Here is a 12,277-nt window from a genome sequence, read left to right on the forward strand (position 1 = left end):
CACAGGAACAACACTTAAGAAAACTTGAACAAAATACAATCTTTATTTGTTATATACATTACATACAATGCAATACTACAAGGCTTTCTACACATTCTGTGTGCACACAGAGTGGTGCTCACGGATCTAAGAGTACCAGCCTTGAAACTCCTCAGACCCCCCACAGGGTTTGGGAGGCGGCCAATAAAGATAAATGGTAATAAGTTATGACACAGCAAAGGTAGTGGGACCATTTTCCCTAACATATACCAAAAGAAAATAAGCATTTGGCATCGTTTGTTATAATGTGTTCAGAATGAAGCTTTCTTAAACAAAACCTTCTGCTGGTAAAAAAAAAGAGCTTAAAAAGCTCCAGAAAAATGGGAAATCTCAAACAATATAGAATACCTTAAATTATCCTTCTTATGACTTCTTTAAAGTATTCTTTAATTTACTGTGTATAACAGTAAAATGAGGTGAAAACACACATATGCCACCATCCTTCATCACCATCAACTATAGGTGCATCTTAAAAAAATTATTTAATTTAAAGTTAATTTATTTGAGTAATTCAATGAAAAAAGGGAAACATATCTTATCATTTCATTAAACTGAGAGTGAAATAGGTATTTTTTATTTCAATGATTACGTCTCATGGAATCCATATGTAAGGCAAAATGAACATAAACGCTTAAAAATGTATCAGTCAGGACGTAACGAATCTAATTCATAATAGTATCTTTTGTTTTACTGAATTAAAAAAATGAATTACATGCACCTCTACACAGGTAGCACGTTCCTATAGGAATACATTTACCATTCTTCTCTTTCTTCCCTGCTAAGGTTTAAAATGTCTGAAATATTAATATGATTCTTGAAAGCGGTTATATGAAGGAGGTGATGCTACTGCCAGAAAGCAGCTAGCTAAATCCCGCAGGAGCGTTTGTTACGCAGTCAGGCAGCTACTTTCAATCAATCCAAGAGAAACAAGTGGAAAAGAAAGTGAGCTAATCTATGCTTTCACACCATTTACTAATGATGTCCTTTGGTAAGAGAATAGCTGGATAACATTTTGGATAACAAGCATCGATTTAATGAACAATGCTCTAATATTTGCATGCTACATTTGGAGCTTTCACATTTAGATGTTTGACAGGGCAGTGGTTTTTCTCTCTGTGCTAAAGGGTTGCAGTCATAACACTGTCATTTCACTTGGTTTGCTTTTTCACGTTTCCCTGCTGTGTTAACGCAGCGGATTTTTCTTCAAATACTACTAATACCATTTCACAGCATCCTAAAAGGTTTCCCACCCAAGACTCCCACTCATCTCCAACTGCATATATTAAGCAAGCTGTGGCGCCATCTTTCTGAAACACTGAAGTAGTAATCAGGGATTTGTCTTTACGTGTCACTAAGCTGATGAGATAGCTAACGTTTCATGTCATTTGCACTTAAGGCCAGTTGTTGATGTTCCTGAAGTTCTTTCAAGTAGAGTAATCTTTTCTAAAGAAGCTCATTTCTGGGAGACGGTTGTGGCCAGTAGAGATTGTCTAAACTTGGATCACTAATGGATGTCTGATGGGACATGCAAGTGACATTAGGTTTAATTAAATTCCATATTTTATGACCAAAAAATGTAAATAATCAGTAAACAAAAAGATTAGCATCACTCCATACTGAGCTGTAGTGCACCAATTAACTTTTGTTCCAAAAGCATTTTATTTGGAACAAACCTGCATGTTTTCCTTTATCTCTGCTCAACTGGGAGTGGTGCTAAAGCTGCTTCGTAGCTGGTTCTGTCACAGCAACAACTATGTCTTTACATCTCCATGTTTATAAATGCAATTTATAATGCCAATCACCATTTCTGATCTCCAATCCATATTTATAAACACCGTTATGAGAAATGACTTATACTCAGCTCCTCGAGCAGGATTTATAAACTCCAGCTGGTGAGTCAAAAAAACCTCATGTTTATAAAGTCAGCATAAAACAGCAACTAGGGTTTCAGTTCTGTGAGGCACATCAAGTTACATTTACTACGTAATAAGCAACATCAAAAGCAGGAGAGCGAGAGACGTTTTCTTGTATTAAATTAGTTCGACTAAAAGTGACGTTTTGAACACCGCACTAAACAAGTTCATTTGCTGCGGGTCTCCATGAGTTTGCCTCCAGGTCCTGAGAAATGCAGTGCTTTCATCTGGTTATAAGTTGGTGTGGAAATTGGAGCAGCAACTTAATTATTTTAAACAGAGCAAACAAAGAACGAATAATGAGATACCAATAGCACCATTTTAACACTGGTACCAGTTTAGTGAGGGCAGAAAAACCCCAAAGAGAGCAGGACTGATGAGTAGGAGTCAGTGTAACATTAGAAGCAGGTTAAATACATCAAGTTTTTTTTCTGCATCCCAGTCACTCCAGCTTAGTATAAATTCATTGTTCTGTTGCTCCTCTCCAATCCCAATGTTTAACTGTACATTTTACCGGCTGTAAACTGCAGTTTCAGCTGTTGCTGATTACATTTATTTCCACTGCAATAGGTTCTGTAGTTGATTATAGAGTCATAGATTTAGTCTGAGAATACAACCGAAGTTGGCAGAACTAGTGTTAACGCCACATAAATGACACATGTAGTTAAACAGAGAACATTGTGAACATCCACGTCAGCAGTTCAGTGGATTTAGCATCAATACTGGCACGCTAACAGAAAACAAAGCTGGACTATCATTGATTTTACACCCAAATTTAAACAAATTCATTCTTCGATTTGAATTTCTACTTCAGTTGTAGTAAACTGCAACCCACATCTTTCCCATGTTGTATTTAGTTTCCTAGAAAATGTATAAACTAACCAATATGGAGTGAAATTAGGTAATGGTTCTACAAAACATACATTCTTCACTGCTTTGTGTTATTTCTATGTTAAAATGTATTTTTATGGGGATTTACAAAGATGAAGTGGAGGACTGTACATTACTGGTATGACCAACCATTTTTTTTCTACAAACATTTCCTCCTAAATGACGGTTTACTGTATTCCTTGAGGTCTGACCTGCTGATTTGGATTTTTAAGAAATGTGTTGCAGGTTTCCTGATAGAATTAGCAGTTCTGAATCCAGAAGATCACAAGGTTATTGTATTTACGACCCTAACATTTATCTAATCTTTTGTTAACCACAGAACATTCTGATAGTTGGATGTTTTATGGACTGAAAATGGTGGATTTTCTTAGTTTTGATGCATTTTATGAAGAGGAAAAAAAAAAAAAAACCCTGCAGATAAATCGATCACAACCAAACAGGAGAGGATATGGGCTGATTGATCATTTCTAGTAAATACAAAGATCTCATTGTGGGTAGTCTCTAGTCCCATAAGGGACCTAAACAAGCTTCTTAAAACCCAATCCCAGATTTTCCCCTCGCACTGAACATGTGAATCAGGAACTAATAAGTGTTGATGTGTCGACACAGGAGATTTGGGTAACGTGGGAAACATTCCAGCAGAATATGCATTCAGTCCAGGGAAATATTCTCTATGTATATTTACATATTTTGTATATAATTTTAGCAATTAGAATCAATTTACAGCCTGACAATTAAAGAAGGTATTTAAACGTGTCTTGCATTAGTCAGACCTACACGGACAAGGCCTAAAAGCAGTTTTAGATGCGTGTTCTGATGTACATATAGATAAAACTTTGTCTCATAGCACTCACTAAAACTAGTAAAATTGTAAACTACGTTTTAGTTGCATCTGCGTGGCGGTCATCTGTAAAAAGGCCCATGAGTTGCAAAGAAAGCGGAGCAGTTCATCAAAAAGGAAAGCATCTGAGAAGCTGGAACTTAAAGAACAGATGAGTTGGGGAAACTAGGCCATGTTTAAATTATTTCGACTGGCTCTCAACATTATTCACTGAATGCTTGTGGCTGTGTGTGTAAAAGTCCCTCCCGAAAACAGAGCAAAAGTGCTAGAATCTGAGGTTTTTGGGGGGAAATTTAAAACTTTTAGAGCAGGGCTTGGAACACTCTGCCTAAACCTCAAGACAAACACCAACAAAAGCACCAAACGCTTGTAGGAAATGTCACTCATCTCTATCTAGCACAGTGACGCTGTGTTTTAATACCCACTCACCATGGTGACAAAGCTTATAGCAGAGACAGGTCAATTTAGTGAAGGTGGACAAAGTGGATTCAGTTGGCAAGTCTGCTTTGTTTCCACTTAGTGTGTGCACAGGTGGGTGTTCAGCCAGCCACGTGGTGAGCTGTCGGAGGAGGAGGGGGCTAGAGGGTGATCAGGTCCACTAGGTTGCCCTTGGGTGGTGTCATGCTGTCAGGGAAGAAGTTGACGAGCGTGTCAAAGAGCTGCGTTCGCTGAGCATACGTCTGGTCTACGTCAGAGAAACCTGAGAAAAGAACGGAGCAAAGATGTGACCCAGTGAGTACATCTCACGGATCTCAGCACTAGCTCAGGCTACACTGACCATGCTCTGTAAGGTCTCCCACTGCCTCATGTTTACTCTGCATTGTGACTGGCCGCTCATGACATGTGATATTAATGTTGTGCTCACGCAGCTCAGTTCTGTGATGTGGTTAGAATGAAGTCTCAAAACACAGTATAACTGTTGAAAGAGCACCAGTCGGTCCTGACTGTCACAGACTGGTAACAGGGTATAAACAGGGTATAAACAGGGTATAAATCTCACACCAAACATCTGTTTCCATTTCCTTTCTCAACCATCCAGTCTGATAGCTGAAGAAAGCATCTGCACTTCCTTTCTTGTTTCCTCAACATCTTTTCCCTTCACCTTAAAGACCTCTTCAGTTCTGTTATTACACAGATGTGTTATAAAACAGGATTTATTAATTCTAAAGTAGCAAACATAAAAAACATATAGGCTCTTAAAATATTACACCAAGTTATTTTTTAACAAACCGTAAGCCACAAACAGCAGCCATGTGTTAAAACATAACCATCTTCTGTATCTTACTAGTCTTTTACATTATTGTCCACTCTTATGATGTACAGTGTTGCTACAGCTCTGTGACATCTGTAGATCTATATTTATAGACATCCCTCCTGGTTCAGATCTGGATTTTATAGCTGGGACATCACCTTAATTCTTCGCTTTTTCACCCAGTCTATTGTAGATTTGCTGATGGTGCTCAGATCATTTTCCTGTTGCATGACAGGAAATTCAGTTTTAGTTGTCATCTCCTAATATTTGACTGCAGAGTACTGTAGTATACAAAGTACTTTGAAGGATTTAATGATTGGAAGGTGACCATTTTCTTTGGCTGCACAATTAACCCAAATTCATCACATCGCCACCACCAGGCGTGTTTAGCATTGAGATGTGAAACTCCACAATAATTATCTATTTAAAGTATGGCTGGGCAATATAGTGAATATATTTGATATATGTGTAGAGTTCCGAGTGCAAAGTCTTAATCGACAATATTGTGACTAATGAATATAAATTTTATTGTATGTCAACGTCTTGCTCGCTGGAGGTGTAGCTTCCCTTAAAGCACCATATATTTTTATTTTCTATTTATTTTTTACTCTTGCATAAAAATGACTTTAATGGGACAATGTCACACAGTAACATTAATAGCAGCACAGAGCACTACCCTGACAGCTGGAGGCGGAGTTAGAACCCATTTCTTTAAGCTGTCTGTGCCGTTTTCCAGGTGTTTGGCCAGCTGAAATTTGTTGCCATTCATTTTGCACAAACTTGGTAACTTCTGCGCATAATAGGCCTCAACATACCCTTCTCCCACACTGCGCTGTGATTTAACATAGCCTACCTCTTTGCAGCAGAGTTAGGGTTGTTCCCAAACGCTTCCACTTTTATTTTATTTAGCATTTTGTGGAATATTTAGTCACAAAATTTCATCAGAGGCCTATTAGTTGCCATAATGGAACTGACTGAGCTCCAAAGAGCGACACATTTATTCACAAATGATTGTAGAAGCAGTCTGCATGCAGTAGATGCTGGGTTTTATGCACCAGTGGTCATCAAAGTGACTGGAACTCTCTAATTCAATGATTTAGAAGGGTAAACCCCCCTTTAATGTGTTTTATTTGTAGGAAAGCTTTTGTAAATCAAAAACCCTGACTTTTTATGGGTTGCATTTAATCAGTCCTGTATGCAAACTGCACTTACAGCAACTAAATAGTTTAGCTCCAAGATGTTCAGCTCGAATTTAAATCTTAAAACATCACTTGAGTTTGTTGCTTAAATTTTATAAACATTGTTTAAATACTGTTTATCTCACATATATACATAGTTGGCATATTAAACACTGATCAGGTTCTTACCTAGAGGGATGAAATCAGAACTGGACTTGAAGAGCGCAGTTGGCAAGAGCTGGAACTAAAACACAGCACAAACATCTGTGTCACTGAGATTCAAAAGTACAGAACAGAAAAACAGCCCAGGTAGTCGAAGTTCTCACAGCAGAAGGTGCTTCTTTCACCTGAACATACACATGGCCAAAATACTAACAACTGCCTGGACTGATAAACACCCACAGCTACGTTATTCACTTCTATTTTATCTGTTGCTCCCTTAACTACTGATTCTCACTCTGGCAACTTCATGTTCTGGTCTATTGTTCCTAAATAAAACAAAAATATGTCTGAACATTCCAGTACCTCTTTGGTCTCATCAGGGTCTGTGTGGTCCACAGTGAGTGACAGGTCGTTCTGCAGGTACTTCAGAGCATTAAGTGGCTCTGATTGGGCTTTCTCCTCAAACCTAACCAACACAATCATTGTCAATACACACCAAGGAAAAAATGCCAAACCGCTGTTACAAATTATTACCAGTAGATGGCGGCAGAAGCAAGGCAACCGCAAACTGCAACTTTACCGCTACCAATTTGCAACAATCATTTCCCATAAATTGCTGTTTTCAGTTTTTTTTTAAACAAAAGGCCAAACTATTTGAAGACAACAACTAGACAAAATAAGTGATTTATTAAATTCAAAGAAATGAGTTTCTAAATTCAGAAATAAAAAGAAATACGTCACTAAAGAGACTGAATCCCAGTACTTCAGCTGAATAAACATAAAAAGCCAGTCCCACTGCCTTTTCCTTGACCTGGAACACAACAAGTTGACGTGACAAGAGGTGGTGTTGCCACATATTACAAACTAAAATCTACAGACCTATATTTCCTGATGAGGTATCTGCAGTGGCGCAGCAGGTACTCCTTGGAGGGCCGACACAGTTTAAGGGACCAGAAGTCATCCAGGCGCATCTTAGGAGAACACGACTTCCCTGGGTTTCCACCAAACAGGTAGTGCACCTGGACATTTGGAAAGAAATATATGTAACAAAGGTTTTCTATCACACAAGAGTCTAGTAGTGATTAGAAGGAAAGATGCATTAACATTTTACTCAACTACAAAACACATTTGATATTTTGTGTAATAAGTAAAATAAGTTTAATTTCTATTGTACAAGTACAGTTGTATCCATTTTTTCCCCAGAAATAAATGAACAACATTAGACATCAATATGCAAACATTACTAAAAAGGGACATATCACACGAAATCCACTTTTTATTAGCCATTAAATACATGTTGTTGTATACTTGGAGTCTGTAGGAGTGCACAAAAGTTAAATGTAGTCTCTCCAGGTGTTGCATAGATATCATTATATTTTGTTTGGGTCATATTCTTCAGTCCATTCAGTTTTCTCTGTCATCTGTTACGTTTTTCCAACTGTTATGTCACAGTATTTGCTGTGGAACAGCTAAACAAGTTCATGGACCTCTGGCTGATCATTTTCACGTATCTACCATACTTATTTCTCGCTACGATTTTGTAGTCCAAGTTCAGGTATGCCTGCGCTAAAAGAGGGCCAGTTCGGTCTCTCTTTAGCATCTCTTGCCTTTAAAAAACGTGTGGAGGCAGCACTTGCACCCCTTAGAGAAACAGGCGTCTGCATTTTAACGTATCTGGATGACTGGGTTTTAATCGGCAGCTCTAGAGAACAGACGACAGTTCAACTCGCTTGAGTTCTGTCACACATTCCAGCTGTGGGGTTTTCACTGAACATCCAGAAAAGCTCGCTGACCTCAAGTCTGCGGTTTTCATTTCTCCGGCTGTTAATATGCTCCCTGACGAGCGGAGCACCTCTTTCAAACCAGAGTGGTCACACAGCTGCCTCGTTCTGTTTCAGTTGGAACACAAAAGTACATTTCCAGGCGACCTTACAACTGATGGCCATGATGGCATCTATGATCGCAGCGGTACCACTCGGCCTGCTAAAAATGTGCCCGTTTCAGCCGTGGACTTGCTCCCACCGGTCGTGTACCTCATGTCGCCGCCACAGAAAGCCAACAATAACCGCTTCTTGTATGTTGGCTCTTCACTCTTGTAGAGAACCTGGTGTGTTGTGCCGAAGTTCTTCGACAGGTAGGGCGTCCTTTCAGGTACATTGTTCCATTTCACTGTTCCATGGTGGGTGTTTCAACGTTTCTGCAGGATGAAGGTCTTTCCTTCTCCACAATAAAGTCTACCTGGCCATCGTTTCTGCATGCCATGTTGGTGTTAATAGGCGACGCCAGGTGCTCAGGGCTGTACTTTTCTTACAAAAAGATGTCCCTAAACTCACACCTGTGCTTAAACCCAGTGTCCCTTCCTGGGATCTCAGTGGTGCTTGAGGCTCTTAGCGACTCTCCATCTGAACATTTGAAGTCAGTAGATATGAAGTTCCTTTTATATAAGGTTGCTGTGCTTCTTCCACTGACAACTACAAAGCAGGTCCATGCTTTGTCTGTGAATCCCCACTGCAAAGTTTTTTTACCTGGTGGCTTCAAGGTCACTCTGTGACCCAATGCAGCATATCTTCCTAAGGTTAAACACTCCTGATCAAAATACTATCTAATACTAGTTAAAAAATGTCAAGAATTTGCTTTTTATACCAATGGATCTTAGGAAGGTCCTAAATAGCGCATCACAATGCTAAAAACAAAATGGGAGTAAGAGACAAAACATTTTGAGCAGGCAATTTATTTGTAACTGAAATAGGCTGTTCATCAGCTGATCAAAAGCTCAAGACCATAACTTAAAAAAATAAATCAAATCAAAAAAACCTTAAAACTGAAATCAAAGTGTCAAAAAAGGAATCAGTAATGAGCAGCTCCACCATTCTTGTTCATCACTTCAGTCGTTTAAGCATGTTTGATAGAGGTGCTTCCAGGAGGCTAGTGGGAACATTGTTCGCACTAGACTATAACTTCATGAAGGGCATTCACTATCTGGAACTTGCAGTCCACCCACAAATGTTCTCAGTCGGATTTAGATCAGGGGAACATGCGTGATGATCCAAAAAAGTGACGTTTTCCCCCTGGAAGAAGCCGTTTGTCCGGTGGGCATCGAGATCTGCAGCATTGTTCTGTCCCTTGCCCAGTCGTTACCCCACAGACGAAGACCCTCAGTCATGGGGCACGCTTGCTGCAACCTCTCCACATGCTGCTGTTTGAAACCACTGCACAACTTTAAGCTGCATTGGTCCATTGAAGGAAAAAGCATCACTTTTGATCAACTGACAAAAGCACGTTTGAGTTTAAATGCAGACATTTCTAAGGGGAGAGATTTCCAACCTCTAGCCCTAGAATACAGCATGGACAGCGATGTGAGGTTGAAAAAAAATAAGAAGTCTTTTTATTGACAATATTTGGGTGTTGAACGTTCAAACTGTGTGTCAGCATAGTGTAGAAGTGCTACCTTGTGCACCTCATCGTAGACCAGCTGGTGTGCAAAGCGTGGACATGGTTCCTCCTCCTGCAGCGTTTTACTCGGATTTTCTTTTACAGCTTGATCGTTCTTATACACACATGACCTGAGCGAGCGCGCGCACACAGACACACACACACACACACACACACACACACACACACACGTAAAGAGGGGGAAGAAGCAAAACAAAACCCTCTATACTTCCTGAACCTATCAAGGAAAAAACAAACATAGGTTGTTGTGGTTGTAACAAAGCCACACAAAAATCTGCTCTTAACGCCAAGTCTGACCATGTGTTTATGTTTTGCAGTATCAAAAGGTAATTTGATTCAAAAAAGGAACAAATGTGAGCATATAAGGGACTAAAACTTGTTCACATCTCGCCATGCGTCTTAGTGATTCATTTCACTGGAACCAGTTTAAGGAATCTTCCTGGAACACGGCGTTTTCTACATGATTCCAAACAACGTGTGTAATGTGATCAAACTATTCTCTGTTGGAAGTGGATCATCAGGCATCTGAGGAAAGCTCATGAAACGCTTCAAAAGATGATTTCTTTTTTCCACTATTATATAAAGAGGAGTGCTAGGAGCTCGTTAGTGTTGCATGCACACTAAGCTCTTGTGGTGTGATTAAAGCTACAGAGAGCTGCTCTGCATGTGTCAAAGAACTTCCTGTGAGTGTTTTTGTGGTTACAATCGCAGAAACATCTCTAAAAGACGAGGCCTGACTTTGTCTTTTGGTCCTACCAGTTGTTGCGGGCTATGTCGTAGATCCAGAATGAGTTGCGCACATTCTCCTCCCGTTTGTCCTTGTCTTTGCTTAGCCCCGACAGGACGTGGATCTCGTTGAGCTCTGGGTCGATGGTGGCTCTCTGGGTGAAACCTGTCATTGGAACTGGGAAACAGTGAAAGAAAAGAGAGGTCACCTTGATAACAGATTTACTTTTTCTGCAGAAGAAGCTCTGGTTGTGTGTGGAGGCTGATGTCCTGCTGGAAGTGGAACTGACTGGTTAAAAAGAAACATTTCTAGGCTCTTCTGAAACACAACATCTGCATCTATACTGAGATAAAATCATACACAGCTGGCCTCAAATGTACTAATGAGGTTGACACCCAACGGTGGTTCCGGATATTGTGTAGTTGCATGGGAGTAAAGCTGTTAAATAAAATTCACGCAATACTCTTCATATGTTTCTTCGTATGTTTCAATTGTAAAATTTTACTTTACTCTGTGTTGTAGCAAAACATTTTATTGAAATACCCTGAAGTTTGTGGCTGTAATGTGACAAATTCAAGAGGTATGAATATTGTTGCAAGGCATTGTACCCATGACTGGCCTGCAGATGTACCAAAATGACCTACATCTAAATATTCCTTTTATATGCTCAATTGTTTGTCAATGAGTGCAATTCATTGTAATAATCGGGAACAAATTTGCATTCAGTTGGGAGAATCTGTAAACCGAAGAACTATTAGTCACACACTCAGGAGTGGCAAGAAGAAAACCACTGCTGCAAAACAGCCACAAAAAGTCCTGTTTAGAGTTTGCTACATTCGTTTCCATTGATGTGATTTCCGTACTGATACCTAGTTTTTTGGTCCCTGCTAGCAGGTCCCGATATGAGTCAGGACTACATGTGACGTGAACAGACTGCTGCAGGTTGAAAGAAAAGGAAAGGAAAAGAAAGAAAAGAAAAAAAAGAGAAAAAGAAAAGGAAAGAAAAGAAAAGAAAAGAGAAAAAGAAAGAAAAGAAAAAGGACACCATGTCAGCTTTCTGAATTACATGCAGAACACAAAAACATCATCATAAAGTCCAAAATGTTCACTTTTTCAGGTAAACCTTGGAGCTTAACCAGTCCAGACAGCAGCATCTCTCCTCTATGCTTCTACTACAACACCTCCCTTACATCAGAACCCCTGAGTCTTTTTTTAGAGGTTCTGACTGGGCTATGGTCCAGGCTTCAGCCGCCATAGCTCCAGCCATCAATGGGTCAGTGGAAACACAACAGGTACTGTACAGAGTATGGCCGGCTAAAACGAGTCAATAGAAAAGGGGGATAAGGAACACTGCAAACATGTGGGAGAGACTGCTTTTACCTTACATGTAAAACACAACGTAAGGAGAAAGATCTCACTGCACATCACCCTGAACACACCATCCACACTGCTAAACATGGTGATGGCAGCATCATGCCATCAGAGGTGAGTGACCAGCAAACTGAAGCCAAAGCAGAGTTGAGTCTGCAACGAGATGTCAGCTAGCGAGTTTAACTGCTCCATTTCCTTGTCAAAAGTAAAGAAGTGTGTATAAAAAGGTGAAAGAAAAAAGGTGAACACAAGGAAGCTGAGAATTTCACTTCATAGTGAAGACTTGTATGGTAATTTCTCCAGTTAGAAGATCAGGATAAAACTTGTCTGTGAGAAACTAGCTGTTCTAGTGGGTCTCAACTAACAGAAGGGATCATATGCAGGGATTTAAGTGTGAGCCCAGTTTGACATTTTAATGGACCACTAATAACACTAAAATTCTGGAGGCAT

General features: G+C 39.7%; 1 protein-coding gene across 3 annotated transcripts in view; it reads right to left on the reverse strand.

Annotated features, from left to right (window-relative positions):
* Nucleotides 1–19: 19 nt before the first annotated feature.
* The window catches only part of mkln1 (muskelin 1, intracellular mediator containing kelch motifs), a 48,127-nt gene continuing 35,869 nt past the window's right edge, over nucleotides 20–12,277 (reverse strand). For all 3 annotated transcript variants that reach the window (XM_047389870.1, XM_047389869.1, XM_047389871.1), the window contains exons 13-18: nucleotides 10,486–10,633; nucleotides 9,725–9,839; nucleotides 7,156–7,295; nucleotides 6,640–6,742; nucleotides 6,304–6,358; nucleotides 20–4,384 (exon numbers count right to left, since the gene is read on the reverse strand). In XM_047389870.1, the coding sequence (XP_047245826.1) occupies nucleotides 4,263–4,384; nucleotides 6,304–6,358; nucleotides 6,640–6,742; nucleotides 7,156–7,295; nucleotides 9,725–9,839; nucleotides 10,486–10,633 (683 nt within the window). In that variant the 3' untranslated portion in view covers nucleotides 20–4,262. The remainder of the gene's footprint in view (nucleotides 4,385–6,303; nucleotides 6,359–6,639; nucleotides 6,743–7,155; nucleotides 7,296–9,724; nucleotides 9,840–10,485; nucleotides 10,634–12,277) is intronic.

The sequence above is a fragment of the Girardinichthys multiradiatus genome, chromosome 17, assembly GCF_021462225.1.
Source record: "Girardinichthys multiradiatus isolate DD_20200921_A chromosome 17, DD_fGirMul_XY1, whole genome shotgun sequence".
NCBI lineage: Eukaryota > Metazoa > Chordata > Actinopteri > Cyprinodontiformes > Goodeidae > Girardinichthys > Girardinichthys multiradiatus.